Raw genomic sequence first — 16,773 nt, 5'->3', positions numbered from 1 at the left:
CTACAGCTGGTGGGGAGGCAGCAGGCGGACCGCTTGGGCAGTGCAGAGCTTGCACATGCCCAAGGAACCACATCTCACCCAGGGGAGACATGTGGCTCAGGCACGCTGCAAGCCCAGCGGTGAGTGCCGCCCGGAATTTTGTCACCCCCCTCAGTGGTGACACCCGGGGCAGTCCACACCAACCACACCCCCTTCCTCCACCCCTGGGAGCATGACTCAGCCTTCCATGAGTGGATTTGATTGTTATGCAATGTGGTGATAAGGAGGAAGGAAGCACAAGTGTCTTCCAACAAATAAGGATAGTTAAGTTCGTGCCTTTCGTTGCCCAAAGATGCAAACATTGATGGACAGGGCCAAGGCAAACTAAAAGTTTTGGGATTTTAACCAACACTTACTATATAACTTAAAGCCCCCTTTTTTGTTGGAAGGGGACATTTCTATAAAATGGGATGGAAATATTTATCTGTTCAGGAAACACTGCACTTGCTCTTAACTGGCTTTGTTTGCCTTGAGTAAAATTAGCAGATACCCAGAACTTATTTGCTACATAATGCTGTGATCAGGGGTGGATTTTGGTAATCTTTCGTAATATGGTGGCCTGTGCAAAGTCAAAAATTGGCACACCCAAATGGCACATAAATTTATAATTATATTTAAATGTTTTAATAGTTTTTATTGAGAATTTTATCGTTTTTTGTAAACCGCTTAAGAGATTTTATTACAATCAAGTGATATATACATTCTGTTAAGTAAAGAAATACCGGTAAATAAATGTGACTGGCCCCCCCAAAAGAAGTGCCATAATTCAAAATCAGTGTTTTTTGCCCTCAATGACATCATAACATACTCAGATCTGGGCAGCACACAGAACTGTGTTGTCAGCCAAAATGTGACTCCTGGCTGGTTGGACTCAAGAAGGAGAAAGAAGACCTAAAAGGAACACCCCTGTAAGGAAGGATAACTCCAGATCCCAGTTGTATTTTTCAACATTCAAACTTGGTGGTGTGCTTGACCTTGGAATTTCTGAACTAAGGGCAAAATAACCAAATAATTTACACAACCAACAAGTCAGTCCTAGGCAGAATTCAGCATACTGACACACCCTGAAATCAATTGGGGTAGGTCACACAAATGCAACCCTACAAATATTTATTTGGAAGTTAAATCCCAATGAAACCAGCGAGTTTGACTTCCAAATGAGCAAGAATAGAATGAGGCAGGTCATTATTCAAGCTTATGAGCATATATCAAAATCAGGCTGTCCTCAGGTGGGTAGATGAGACTAAAGGGGTTCAAAATATCTAGTTATGACTCCCCCAGATACAACTGCAGATTTCTCCCTCTATTAAACAAAATGATACATACCTGCCTTTTTCTTCTCCCTTTCCCCTCACAACACACTATAACAGTTTTGCATAGACCATGCCTGTAAAAGGATGAGTAAGCTGGGATGCCCCTCCCATGGCAAAGTGAACCGCATAAAAGGGAATATGTCTGGATCTTATAATTGCAAGGAAAGCAAAGAGGGGAGTTAAGTGTGTGAGAAAAAGGAGATGTGTACAACACTCATCAGAAGTGGAAACGGAAGGAAGGAAGGAAGGAAGGAAGGAAGGAAGGAAGGAAGGAAGGAAGGAAGGAAGGAAGGAAGGAAGGAAGGAAGGCGATTAAAATGAGGAGTGTTAGAAAGGTATAGTGGGCAAGTCTTTTTCCACCAGACCTCCCCATCGTCCAGGTCACAGCAGCACAGAAAACAGCCCCTCAGATCTCAAGGGAGTTTCGAGTTTCCACGTGGACTCAGATATCCAAACCTATACAGCAAAGATTGGTTTCCTGAAATTAAGGTACCTCTGCATGACACTGTCTGGCACTCAGAATGACTCAGAAGAAGAAGAAAAACATTTCCTTTATTTTATAGGAAAGAGGTGAGGGTTCTAAAACAACCTAATGGAAATTTGTAAATGCCCTGAAGGACAGTGGTCTTGACAGCAGGTATTGTGTAGGGTTTTTGAATGTGAAGCCTATATAACAGCTCAGCCATAACTGGCTAATTAGGTCAAGTTGCAACTCTTAGAACTACCTCATGCAATACCCATTTCAGACACAGAACATACTTACACATCGGAAATAGCATAGAGCCTGTGTGTAGATCATTATCTATGTCCATCACAAACAGATAAATCATTGCACAGACACAAGATGGGAAAATCTGGGAATCTGGCCAAACGTGGCTTCTTGGCGCATGTCCCAAAACCAAATATGTATTTCTTGGAATCTGTTACTTTCATGTTAGCAGCATCACTCATCATGTCGGAACCAGGGAAATGAAAGAGATTCTTTTCTTCGACAGTCCTTTTCAAAATCATGGGGGCTTTATTGGCATCCCAATATCTCTCTCTTTTTCTCCATCATTTAGTAGGATTGTATTTTTTTATTTTATTGTCTTAACTCCTTGTCAACTGCTTCAACAAAGCAGTGTATAATTATTAGTAATAGTAATAATTTTGTTGCATTTTATATTATCCTGCTTCATCTTCGGTTTAAAAATTATTTTAGCATATTAGATTTAATCACTTCCATCTTTGCTCCTCTTGGGTTTCCTTATATTGCTATTTTTTTGTTTGTTGCTGCTGTACAACCCCCCCCCCCAAAAAAAAAATCTTCCTGGAAAATTGTTAGTTCTCTAGACTTTTGTGTCATCTCTATCAAGTCTTATAATATTAATATTAATCAAAATGGTTAATTGGATAAGGATAATAACTGGATAATAAAATGGTAACTGGGTAAGGTCAAGTATAATCTAAATTTTGCCTTTTGGTTTCAGTACATACACAAGGATCTTCACACTTGCCAGTCTTCATGTGTGTTTTGTTCTCCACAATCCAGAATACCTTTATCTAGAGAAAAATTCCTTCAGTAGCACCTTAAAGACCAACTAAGTTTATATTTTGGTATGAGCTTTCGTGTGCATGCACACTTCTTCAGATACACTAGAAACAGAAGTGTAGGATAAATGGACATAAATCTGACATCAGGAACCATAAGACTGAAAAACCAGTAGGAGAACACTTCAATCTCCCAGGACATTCTATACAAGATCTCAAAGCAGCTGTTTTATTACAGAGAAATTTCAGGAACAGACTGGAAAGAGAAGTTGCTGAATTGGAAATCATTACCAAGCTTAAAACCATGGGAGCACCTGGGATAAATAGAGACATCGGATTCTTATCTCATTATGCATGATCAAGCTTTCTTTAGCACCTCAGCCCTTGCTTTCCCACCCCAGGACTAATTGCAGCCATCAGCAGCCATTAGCAGTCATATACAGGTTTACCACTCCCATCAGCCCATCACCCATTCCCACCCACCCCCACCACCCTCTGTATATATATATAGGGTCTGACACTTCTGTTTCTAGTGTATCTGAAGAAGTGTGCATGCACACGAAAGCTCATACCAAAATATAAACTTAGTTGGTCTTTAAGGTGCTACTGAAGGAATTTTTTTATTTTGCTTCGACTCAGACCAACACGGTTACCTACCAGTAACTTTATCTAGAGAAAATATGTTTGATGCACCCCAGGAGAGCCTTAATGAAAATCTTAGGTGAACATGAAAAACTTGTCCTTCCCACCCTTATCCTTAAGTTTTTCCAAAACCCATTCTAACAGAAGAAACCCAGTTTTTGATTGTGCTTACCATCTCAGGACAGCAATTACAGAAGGTTTCTGGTGTTGGTGTTTAAACATCTTAGGAACAACGTTTGGCTTCATTCATTAGCCACCAACATTAAATTACCTTCTTTACTTTGCTTTTCCTCTGATTTTAGGTAATGAAATCCAGCTCCAGTCTCCTGCTGTCCATTCTACTCTTCAACTTTGGACTTTCCCCCATCCACATCCTTCAGTGTCTTTGTTATCCAACATGCATTGGGAACTGGTCTGTTTGACATCACTAGATTCTTCTTTAAGAAGCTGGGCACAAACTTTTAACAGTGCCTGCCAATGGCTAGTTCATCCAATGCAGACTTTGCCACCCTGCTGCCCTATAAATATTTTGTACTACACCTCCCATCAGCTCCAGTCTGTCTGGGAGGTGTAGTTCAAAATGTCTGGAGGGCACCAGAGTGTTGAAAGCTGATCTAATGCATGGAACAGCACAAAGAGGTCACATTTCACCCACTTCTCTACGGTATTACCAGTTCACACTTCAAGTTTAGTATGCAAAAGCAAAACCACAGATACCAAATGCTGGGAAAGAAATGGAACTGGATTTGGAAAGTGAAGTACTGTGCGCTTGCATTTATGTGCAATAGGGTTTATATCTGTATAATTACACTGGAGCTCAGAGTAAGTCAGTTATGCATCAGTTTACCTTCCTTTCTCTTGGCTTTCCAAAGTCTGCAGAACCACTGATAGAACCTGCACATTCCCTCTCATCTCTGGAATTGGGCTGCTTAATAAACATAGTAAGAATGAAACCATGCACATATTCGCTTGGAAGAAGGTACCATAGAAATCATAGGGTATATGTCTAAGTCATAATAAATTGGATTATAAACTTCTCAGTCCTCCAAAGGACCGATTCACTTTTTTTCCCCAGTAACCAGACATCCAGTGCCATTTTTTGTTATGTTAACCCCTTATTTCAGGAAATCAAGCTATGCAGTTATGGATACTCTTAGAATGAGATACAGTCAAACCTCTTAAGCTACCCCAAACCATACCTAGACATTTCTCCCCCAAATCCTTCCCACCCCATTCTCCAACCTAGCAGGTTGTGGAATGCTTGCTGTACCCATTTGGCTTAGAGATGTGACTGCATCAAATGATAATGATAATAATAATAATAATAATAATAATAATAATAATAATAATTAAAAGGCTCTAAAAGGTTACATTAAAAGGCATCTTTCAGTCCAAACTGGCAATGGAAACAAAAACCTTCTCTACCTTGCAGGTCAGCTTTGGTCAACTCAACTTTGTTAGCAAAAGAATGGAAAAAAGCGAAAACAATAAACCAGAGGTTAGTAAAATGGCAGATAAAACCGGGGTAACATCACTAAAACGAAACAAACAAAAAAACAACTGGAATAACCAGCACAGCCCTTATGCACACTTAAGAGATTTGGGAGGGGTGACGCCACCAAAGACAACACAGAGACACATCAGGAGAGAGGCAGCCATAAAGGCCTCAGTCCATCACTACCGGAACAACATCAATCCAAAACAGCAGACAACATAGCACAGACTAGGGAGGGGGGAGAGTAGACACATTTCTGAAGCACGGAACATCAGATGGAACATTAACGGCACATGATTCACCAATATTCATAAATGAAGCAGCAAACAAGTGTTTCATTTCCTGCGAGGAGCCTCCCTATTCCCCAAGAAAAGCCTAGAGTCAATCGGAATCAAATTAAGTCAACATGGCTGCCAGTGAACCAATCTGGGTATTTCCCTCTGTGATATGCACACCCAGAATGGAACAACAAAAAACTCCTTCCTCAGATCACCTCTCCTCACGGGGTTTTTATCATTATGGGTTTTCATTCCGTTGTATTTTAAAAGCAAGATAGACAGTCCCATGTAAATGGCAATGTTTTCTCCCTTGTAAAATAGCACAATCACCAATTGTGGAAGATGACTCCATCTATGGGCTTCTGCTTATGGAATCCACTGTGTTCTGGAGGAAGTGAACATGATGGCATTCACTGAATATGCAGGTAGACATTGCCCTGTCCACTTTCATATGTTCTGAATCCTACTCTGTTTCTGGATGGTAAAGTGGCAGCATTAAGTATTAAGAATTAAGGAGTTTCAAGGCTGCTAATGCACCTGCCCATTATTGACACCACATGACTCCATTCCTGCTGCCGCCCCCCTTCGGCAATTGAGCCTAACTGAAACCAGACACAATTCAAAATGCCGGTAATACCTTAAGATCCCTAAATAGTTTGGGCCCAGGAAACTAATAGGACCACCTCTTCCAATATGATCCTTCTTCTCATTGGGATCTGCTGAGAAGACCTTGCTTGTACTGTAACTACAAAGGAATATTTCCCCCATGCCTTCTACCACTGTAACATTTAACACTTTAACAGCCAATAGAGAGCAATCTTCATAATGCTTAAAAACTTGTTGCTTTGACAATATAGGAAAACCTTGAAATGGCAATTACTTCTCCTTTGAAACTACTCTCTCTCCATCTCTTGACCAACACAATTAAGTATATTGATGAATATTTTAAAGGGACTTTTGAAAATGAAAGAGAAATATAGCATTCCCCCAACTCCATAACTTCTTCTTTTTCCATTAAGCCCAATGATCAAATCAGTGCTATAGAGTCAAAAATACATTCTCTCACGAGCCAAACCCTAGACCAACTGCTGAACAGATTGAGGTCTCTTAAATCTAAATTGCAAAACTGGAGTGGGTGGGTGTGTCTCCATCCTCAAAAAGGCTTCTGTGCATTTTCACAAAATCTAGTCAACATGGTTCCCTCTAAAGGTTGCTGGACTCCAACTCCCAACAGCCCCAGCCAACATGGCCAATTGCCAGGGATGAAGGAGGTGGAGCCCAACCACATCTGCAAGGCACTAAGCTGGCTGCCCCAATCTACTAAAATACCATAGCCTTGTACAGGCATTACAATTAGGGCAATGTAAATATGTGAGGAGAGACAACAGAGATATGTGGACTAGCTTTGCCTCTCCCCTCTCCCCAGCAATTGCCATTTCAGTCACCTTCCAACCTGTGAAAGAGAATTATCTGAAGGGGGGACTTTTTGTATACACAGAGACTTTGTGTGTTTTAAAACCCCTGGAAAATCATGGATCTAACATATGTAGGGAGCTTCCATGGATATGGAAAGCTCCTGCTTCAGAAAGTCACCTTGCATGAGTGGGTAGGATGAGAGCATACTGCAACACCACCATGACATACTGTATATCTTAGACAATGCAGGGTTATCAATATCAGCATCCACACTTTAGTATTGGGCACAATAATGGTGGTGTTCTGGAGAAAGTCAATGTTCTTTGTTGGGTTCTGATGATTGAGTACAAAAATGGGGGTTTGGTTTCTCATAGCTACCCTTTGTGACTCATGACTTTGTTGCTCTGAGAAGAAATCATATCTCTGGGCAGGCTGTATTTGCCGAAGTACAGTTTGTGCGTTAAAGACTGGAGGGTGGTCACAATGGAGATGGTAGTGAAGGTGGAATGCCAACAAATGATGGATGACATAAGAATGAAGTCATAAACAAGCAGTAGACATGGACACACACACACACACACACACACGAGTTACTCATTACAGAAAGTCTTAGTTCATTGCACTTTTTGTTCAGGATATCATCTAAAAGTGGCTTCATTCAATGCTACATTTGCTAGGGGATTATCAGCTGTTAAAACCAATGTCCATGGACTCAGTAAATTGTACTTGACCTGTCAGATCAACAGAAGAGGGCTGGATGGGTGCTTTCTTGTTTATTTTGAAGAGAAGAAAGGCCTTGTCTTCTAAGCTTTTCTTCTTCCATTTAAAGATAATATTATTCTTGCCAGTGAGAAGACTGATTCCATTCCTTCCGAGGGCCCCAACTACAAATGTCAGCACAATCCATGCAAGGTGCTCATTTCTCTATAGAGCTGTTTTCAAAAGCCACAAAGTCCTGAACTCAAAAGATCCAGGCAGTAACTGGGTGGCTGGTTCTTTCTTGAATTTTAAGATCTTGCTTTCTCTTGTGTAGCTGAAGTATTTCAAGGATGGTGGAAAACTGGTAGCTCAGTGCCTTCTTTGTAGGCAGATGGGTCCATGTTCAACCCACACCATCTCCAGGTAGGGCTGGAAATGTCCCCTTGAGAGCCACTGCCAGCCAGGGCAGGCAAAACTGAGCCAGGTGAACCAGTGGTCTGACTTGGTATAAGGAAGTATGTTCCACTGTAATTTGATTTCTAATTTCTCTGCTATTTGTCAGTATGGGGACAATTGTGCATGTTGCACATTTTGTGAATTTTTAGCTGGGCAAAAAAAAAAGAAGAAGTTTATCGAGCATCTTAACTCTGAAATAGTTAACTTGAACAAGCCAAATTTGTTAGCACCAAATTTGTTTCATGCCTTCCCCAGATACATACACTGTGGCCTCTTCACAGTGTATGTTTTGCATTGACAGGAAAATCTGGTTTTCCCAGCAGACATTTAGATGTTTTTGTTTGTTTTTAAGTAGCAATATCTGACTTGTGGCTTCCAATTATGTTGCTATTTTGTGCATTATTTATTGTTCTTATCCGGCTACTTCAGACTTTCCTGTTAGCAACAGATATCGTTGCTGTCATTTCCTGCTGGTTTTCCATGTTGTTGTTTTTTTCCTTCCCCATTTCACCTGTAGTATTTTATTTTAGGAGTTGATGTTTTTATCTGGTTTTACTTATGTGAGATGTTTGGAGTCCATCTCAATGAAGAAAATCAGGTCCAGCTTTCCCCCTCTTGTTTCCAGATAAAATAGTGATTCCAGCAGCCTCTATGGCCTCAAATGAAGGGCTGCAACTCAATGGCAAAGCATCCACATCGCCTGGTCCCAGGTTCAATCTCCAAAATTTGCAGGTAGACCTGGGAAACAGACCTCATTCTGAAATCTTGCAAAATGATTGTTAGTCAGTGTAGATGCTGCTTTTATGGGTGTGTTGACTCCACTAAATCTATGGGTCAAATGGATGCTGAGTCTAACAGGTGTTGGAGTTTAATCAATGCTTGGCGTATTACGATGGACTGCCAAGCGCTGAATTTAGCAGTGTAAAAGTATAGGCCCAACCAGTTTTTCCCGTGTGGCAGGAAGCTGCCTGGGAAGAAGGTAGGCCATTAGCAGGGAACAAGGACAGGGAGATGGGCTATCAACAAAGCAAAGACTCTGAGTCAGCCAGGGAGTGGGAGAATCTTCTTCCTGAGCTCTGAAATAGTAGACACAAAAGGAGAGTAGAGGGTTTTGGGTTTTGAGGGTATGGGTAAGTGTCCACCTGCTAAATGCAGCAAGCTGGGGAGGGGGTGTTGGACCCTCCTGGAGTGTGATAATTTGATCCCCTCCCTTGTAGGTTCAGGTTGTATATATGTGTAAATAAACCATATATCATAAAGACACCACAGTCTCTGCTGTGCATCATTCAAAAAAGGAAACATGGACCTTGGGTGAGTGCGTTTGGAATCCCTGGAATCTCATACCACTTGGCTTGGACACTATGGGGCTGGATCAATTCTGCATAAGGAAGGTTCCTATGTTCCTACAATAAACTGCTGGTCAAGCAATCTTCTTTGCTATAACCACTTCTGCTAATATGGTGTGCCTGTTGTGACCAAGTCATTTTCTTATGCGGCTGAGAGTGCTCAGGTTTTTATATAGCTAATGCCAAGAATGTTATGATTTGATACAGCCTTTCTGCCTCAAATGCCACTCGTGATGATTATGTCATCCCACAGCTGAATACCTAAGGGCTGTGTGATAACCACCAGCTAAGGCTTGGATTCCTCACAGCTGGATGCAACAAAGCCCTTGGCTTTGCTAAAATACCTTAACAGGAGCATCTGAGCTGCCTGCAAAGCACTGATCAAACATTTAACGGGATAAGGAAGTAGCTGCCAAAAGCTTCTGTGTCAACTGCTGAAAAAAGGCATTGTACAATGAATTCAAATCCAAAGGACCATCCACAAATTCAGTTCATCCTTAATTCATACCTCAAAATTTTAGCTAAAGATTTAAACACAGGCAGGGCTATGCACAACATTCCTCTAAAATGTCCTTTTCCCCATAGTACTGGATCTGACAATTTATTCATTAGGTGGTGTATTTTCCTCATCTATGTTGTCACCTTCACTAGCTGTTCTCTTTATTCTTTAAGATTCGGTGTAATATTACTGAGCACAGCTTAAAAGACACAGAGAGCAATCTTATAGGGGGCCAGATCAATGGTCCATCTACTACACTATATTCACATCGGTCTTCCCCAACCTGGTGCACTCCAGGTATATTGGGCTGTACGTCCCACTGGCCCTGATCATTGGCCATGCTGGCTGAGACTGATGGAAGATGTAGTCCAAAACATCAGATTGGGGTAGGCTGATCCGTGCGGGTCCAAGGCCAAGGTCTTTTTCCCAAAGTTGCTGCTTGAAACTTTTGAATTGAACTTGTCACGGATTGAACCTGAGACTTCATATATGTAAAAACAAGAATTCCACCTCTGACCTATGAACTCTGATGCTTTGAGTTGTGCTTGTCTTTTTAAATATGGTTAACATCAATTAAAAAGAAAATTGGGCAACCAGGAGAATATCTGAAAACCTCCCGGTGCCAGAAAGTTAAGTAATCAGTCTTCCATAAAATTATATATATTTAAGAATATTAAAAGCTCATTGTGAGCAGCCAGAAATCATTCTAAGACTCTTACAGGGACACATCTCTCAAAAGGAAATGTTGTGAGCCACTAAAAGGATTGTTTAAAAAACCTAAGTGCAAAAGGGGGCCTCTTCTAAACATAGAAGCAATGTCCAGCATCATATAAATGGCCATGATGATATTTCCATCTCTTTCTCCTCCCACCAGCAGTCTCCATGTACCCTTAGGGGTCTCCCAATACTCTAGAGACTGTGAGGGGGCGGGGAGAGAAGAGAGCTATGCAAGCAGAAGTCCATTGTGTAAGTGGACTGACACCACCGGATGTCACCCAAAGAGTATTTTCTTTTTTCTGAGGACTCAGCAATAGCAGCAATGTTCTGTTTCTTTTGTTTGATACTGAAAGATTATCTCCTACTTGCCTTCTTCACAAGCCTTTGTCTGTTCAAGGACAAGTGTTTTCACAAAAACCTTATCACCCAGATTTCTCTTTCTATACCATTCTATATAAAAACACTGCACAAAAAGACACTGCCTCAAAGCAGTATGTCATTTATTCCAAAATCATATAAAATTTTAGGCTGCTGTTGGGGAACACAGTCAACCGGCCATGGGATCCACATACTCTCAGAAAGGCCAGTGGGAGATTACCCAAAACATACAGGAACAGACCAGTAAAATAATGGTGAGACATAGAAAAAGTATAATTTGGCACTGTATAGAATATGAAAGGCAACTGTGTGGAGTCCAATGCAGGGTTCAAGAACTTTTGATTACACCAGATTATAAAATCCTGGCATGCAGAGAGCTTTAAATGGGTAGGAAAAACTGAATAATCAGGGAAGTAATGTTCAAGACCTCTTTTCTTGTACTGCCTGTCATCGCTCTCTTTGACCAACTCACAGTGCAGAAGCATTTCCAGGTGTCTCCCTGTAATAGACACAATGTTTGAATTGGTCCCAGGGATGTGATGTAAAAGAGAACTTGGTCTCAAAGAGTGACGATGTCTTTGCTAAGGAGGTTATCAAAAGCTTGATGTTCAGGTGCAGATCTGGACTGTGGCATATGACTATACCCTAGCAGCTTACCTATGCAACAGGGGAGTAGGACAGCAGGAAGGTTGGGGTTCTGCAGACACACTGGTGGGAACATGGATTTGGTTTGGTTCTGCTGGTGTGCCTCCACAGTACTGACTGTGAGCCACAATATAGCACTGCCTTGAGACAGTACCACCCAGGTGAGCTGCAGCAATGCCGTGTCAGGAGGACAGCTCCACCGGCTGCTACTTCATGATGGGAAATAAAACACACCAGTTTATGTTGATGTGTGTTGTGTGATCTCAATTTCTATGTGGATTGCTTTTGTGTTGGGCACCTCCTAAATGTTTATGCGTCTTCCATTCTGGAGGGAGACACAGCGTACGAAAAAAAAGAGAGGAAAGCTACATCACAACATGGAGTGCTCGACAGTCACCTCTCATTTCTTTTGCACACCCAAGCTGGTTACAATCGTGGAAGCTGAATGCGGATGGCGATGGAGGAGGAATGTCACAACAAGCATCTATGGAGGAAATATGTGGTGGCGATGAAAAGAGCAGCATGGAGGTAGGGAGGGCTGTGTGAGAAGGAATGGCATTTTAGGTAGGCTGTACCTTCACATCCACGTTCAATCTGCCCGCTGCGGTGAAGAGCATCATTAATAAGATCTGGCAGGCGCCCGTTCAAGTCCACCGATGCCAGGCAGCCTTGAAACCCATCGCGAGATGCTACCAACTTGGGGAGGTTGGTGTACATTCCTTGAACCAGGCCAGCAATGTAAAGATCACCTGGAGGGAACCAAGCAACAGGGCAAAGGAAAAGGTTAACGCAAACAGTGGAGTTATGGGGTTGCATCCAATGTGTTCTGCTCACTCAAGGGGACTTCCTCTCACACTCCTCTCCCCACATGAACAGGTGGCTGTGGGGGAGAGGAAAGGGAAGCCTGTTTTGCGAGTGGAACAGCAGCACAGGATATAACCCACAGTGTGCCCAGCACTTAGGATGCATTCAGACGTGGGGAATATTGTGTTTGTTTTCCTGATTATAATGCTATAACAATGTCTCATTATTGAATGTTTTTTTCACACGGCAGTGCCTGTTGCTTTGTGGAACAGTGACTTTCTGACCAATACACCACCGTGTTGCACCAAATTGCTCCCAAGGATGTATCAGCTCTTCCATTAACAAGCCCTCTTGGATCCACTTGTTGAGATTTGTGGTTTCCCTGCCAAAACAGCTTTGTGTGTGAGGCCATGAGAGGCAGCCTTGTGCAGGCTCCCCAAGCACCTTTCATGACTTTGAAATGAGCACTCTGGGCATGTCAACTTCAGCACCTTTGGCCCTGGAAAGTGTTTCTTCCTAAATTCCCTAAACGAAGAGCGAAAAGATTGAGGGATTAGCTGCCCACAGAAGAACAGCCTGCTGATTTGATTTTCTTCTCGGTAGTGGCGCCTGCCCTGTGGAACGCCCTTCCATCAGACGTCAAGGCAATAAGCAACTATCTTACTTTTAAAAGACATCTGAAGGCAGCCCTTTTAGGGAAGTTTTTACTGTTTAATGCTGTATTGTGTTTTAATATTCAGTTAGGAGCCGTCCAGAGTGGCTGGGGAAACCCAGCCAGATGGGCAGGGTATAAATAAGTTGTTGTTGTTGTTGGTGGTGGTGGTTTTATATGTGTTGGAAGCCACACAGAGGGCCTGGGGCAACCCAGCCAGATGGGTAGTATGTAAACAATACAATTAGTAGTAGTAGTAGTAGTAGTAGTAGTACAAATGACTGTCTGTTATAGAAATAGGGAGCTATTTTACTCAATGTATAAGCCTAGGAAGGAAAATGCAAAATATGAATCAATACAGCTTTCAACTTATACACAAATTTATATACACTAAATACAACTGTAACAGTTTTAGCCATATCTATATGGTTTGAATGACCCACTGGAGGACAGGACACACATTGGTGAAGGGAAAAAAACTCATGACAGACAGACTCATGAAAATCTAGTCCAGTGGAAAAGTTCTAAGGTTCTTATATTCATTCATTTTAAAAGACTGAGGATTGGATTGTGAAAACAACTCACCACATGTAAAAACTGTTCTTGAATTAGAGCATTCCAGACTGCAGATGGGAGATCACACAATCTACTGCTCTCCCATATAAAATCTGCCTTACAACTAGATTCCAGAGTAAAGGGGGTTTGCCCACCATTCTATTTCACCCGTTAGCATTTAGGAATGGAAGAATCCATTTTAAATGGATTTATACACAGAATATGGTAGTTCCAACCTGTTTGTGTTTTGTCCATACTGAACTGCCTCTTGTATCAATGAATTCAAGTTACAATAAAGGAAATTTATGTGCTGGTTACTTTAGGTAACCTGGAGTGTATATGTGTATAATGCACATGTAGTATTATACGTATAATAATGTGTACGATATATGGTAACTGTATCTTTAGGTAAAGGTAAAGGGACTCCTGACCATTAGGTCCAGTCGTGACCGACTCTGGGGTTGCGGCGCTCATCTCGCGTTATTGGCTGAGGGAGCAGGCGTACAGCTTCCAGGTCATGTGGCCAGCATGACAAAGCCGCTTCTGGCGAACCAGAGCAGCGCACGGAAATGTCGTTTACCTTCCCGCTGTAGTGGTACCTATTTATCTACTTGCATTTTGACGTGCTTTTGAACTGCTAGGTTGGCAGGAGCTGGGACCAAGCAATGGGAGCTCACCCCCATCGTGGGGATTCGAACCCGCCGACCCTTCTGATCGGCAAGCCCTAGGCTCTGTGGTTTAACCCACAGCGCCACCCGCGTCCCTGTTTGTATCTTTAGCGGAACATGAAAAACATTGCTTCTCATTTAGATAAAGAAATGAGATGAAAATTAGAAGAAGAAATCCATGTGGATAAACTAAAAAAATGATTCTTTTCAGAAAATTGCATCCCTACTAGTACTGTATGTGTAGAGCCCTGTGTGGTATGAAATTGTGTGTGTGTGTGTGTGTGTGTGTGTGTGTGTCTTCTTGAGGAATTTCTTCTTTGGGAATTCCAGTAGAAACTGACCTGATCTGCACCTCTTGGACCAATATGCAGATAAGGATTTAGCTGCCCTCCAAGTTTCGCAGTGCGCAAGGTTCAGATGCAGTTTTCATCTCAAAAAAAAACACCTTATCAAAATACATTGATAAGAAATGCATATGCAAAGTACTGTCCATTCCAAATAGCACCTGGCTTTTTAATGTGTGAGGTCTCTCAGGACCTACCACCTAATTTTTTACTGGAATTACCAAGGATTAAACCTGGTGCAAGTGGTGCATCATGAATACAAAGAATATATTCTACCTGATCTGGTAAGATCCAGTTACTTACCCTTAAGGTCAAGGTTTTTGGCACCATTGATAACCTGAGTAACAACCCTGGTGTCCACTTTTAGGCTGTGGGTGTTGCTGTTGTCTCGGGAGATGACTACATTGTGCCACTGGTTGTCATTCAAAGGCCGGTCACTATTGCCTTTGATGACATTAGGTCCATTCCCAAGGTCAAACACGTAGTGTATATACCTGCAAATGACACAAGTGCCTGCTCAGAAGAAAGCCCAGAATGAAAATGAATTAATGGCTAAGACACAAAAAAGATTCAAAACATCTGCAACAGTCTGCTCTAATTTTCTAACCAAAATTCCAGATGGTCTTAATGAGTTGTCCATGGTCAAAGAGCAGAATAAGAAGCTTGGTCAGGACAGGTCATATTTTATCCAACTTACCTTCCCAGGAGAAAGAAGAATATGAATTTATAGTCAGACTAGTGATGGCACAATTGCCTACATGGATTGACCAACCTACTCCCAGAGACAACGTAATATCTTACTTACCCCTTGACCAGCTCAACTGCAATGAAATCATTTCCATCACCACTGTTGAAAAGGATGAAGCCATCAGCAGAGGTTGTCTTGAACTGGAAGAAGAGGTGCATGGAGGTGTAGGCCTGCAAAGTTGCCAAGCTCAAGTAGCTGCTCTTGGTCTTGAAGGTGACAGGGTCCGCAATGATGTTGCGCAGCCCAAAGCGGGCTTTCAATTCACAGTAATCAATGTCACCATTCTTGCACAAGTCAATGTAGAGAAGGCCATTGAACATGAGGCTCTGGAGGTGGCCAATGAAGCTGGAGGGAATGACAGAGATATAACGCTTCTCTGTCATTATCCCAGTCTCAATATTGTGGAATTCCAAGCGGGTGTGGTCACCAACCATGGTACCTGAGGATCAGAAAACAGTAAATAAAGCTGAAAAAAAAATGTTCTGTGGCTAATAGGACTGGTAACATAAGGCCTGCCTCCAAGGTATTACTCTGAGTTAAGGTTTCCAGTACTAATGACTATTTTCTGCTCTTGCCTCTGTACTATGGAATGTCCTCCCCTTTTCCATACATGAAGCAGCCACCATCAGTTGCTTCAGGCATCTTGTAAAGAGATATATATTTTCTCCAGGGCTTTCCCTAACACATAAGATCAGACCTGGCTTTATGTGTTTCAACCCCCTGAATTCATGTTTAATGGGGTTTTAATGCTTCCATGTGCTCTTATATTAATGCTTCCTTAGTTTTATGATGTATTTTTGCTTTAATGATATTATTTGTTTTGTACTGTACACCACTTAAGAAATTTTAAAGAAACTATTAGATGCTTTATAAATACTTTTAATGGGGATGATATAAGTTATAATGTAGTGTGCATGTTACTGCTGCCAATGATCTTCTTTCCCTTTGTTCTTGGTGGGGGGAAAGTTTTGCAACTTTGGATGAAAGACCTGAGTACTGGGTTGCCTTTTCCACATAGACCAAACTGGGTGTGAAATAAGTCTCCCAGGGCTTGTTATAGAGATAACCTCAATGAAAGCCTGGACAAGCTTAAAAGTGCAATGGAATCTCATCAGCACTCCATATTTCTATCACCTGCTGTAACTACCAGAACCAGAAAGCCACTATTTTTAATAAGCATTAAAAAAATATCAAGGTTACAAATTAAAAAGTGTCATGTGGTGAATGCCCCAATCTATAATGTGCTCCTGCATTTACAGTAACCTCCACAAATAGACAAGAATACTCCTTCTTTAATCCTTTAGAAAGGACATGTTCTTAATGACAGCTCAGACAATTCTTGAAATTTGCATCAGAGAAATCTGTGTATGTTTTGTTGGAAAATTCCATTCCACCTTTAGTTGCAGGCATGGGGTTCTTGTGTGTCACATGTCTGTTTACATTCCAGCACTGTTTGCTGGAACAAGCGGAACTTCTGTTGTGTTGTTATTGCTTTTGCTTTTGGGACTCTCTCGCCAAGAAGACAAAGAGAGAGAGACGACATGTTTCT

General features: G+C 41.8%; 1 protein-coding gene across 4 annotated transcripts in view; it reads right to left on the bottom strand.

Moving 5' to 3' along the window:
• Positions 1 to 16,773, bottom strand: part of NRXN3 (neurexin 3) — an 862,130-nt gene that overhangs the window by 650,839 nt on the left and 194,518 nt on the right. For all 4 annotated transcript variants that reach the window (XM_088672565.1, XM_088672568.1, XM_088672572.1 and 1 more), the window contains exons 8-10: positions 15,282 to 15,663; positions 14,780 to 14,970; positions 12,029 to 12,202 (exon numbers count right to left, since the gene is read on the bottom strand). In XM_088672565.1, the coding sequence (XP_088528691.1) occupies positions 12,029 to 12,202; positions 14,780 to 14,970; positions 15,282 to 15,663 (747 nt within the window). The remainder of the gene's footprint in view (positions 1 to 12,028; positions 12,203 to 14,779; positions 14,971 to 15,281; positions 15,664 to 16,773) is intronic.

Source organism: Zootoca vivipara, chromosome 1, assembly GCF_965207765.1.
Source record: "Zootoca vivipara chromosome 1, rZooViv2.hap1.1, whole genome shotgun sequence".
In the NCBI taxonomy this organism is placed as follows: Eukaryota; Metazoa; Chordata; class Lepidosauria; order Squamata; family Lacertidae; genus Zootoca; species Zootoca vivipara.
The sequence above is the reverse complement of the archived record's forward strand: the minus strand, read 5'-3'. Positions and strand labels throughout refer to the sequence as shown.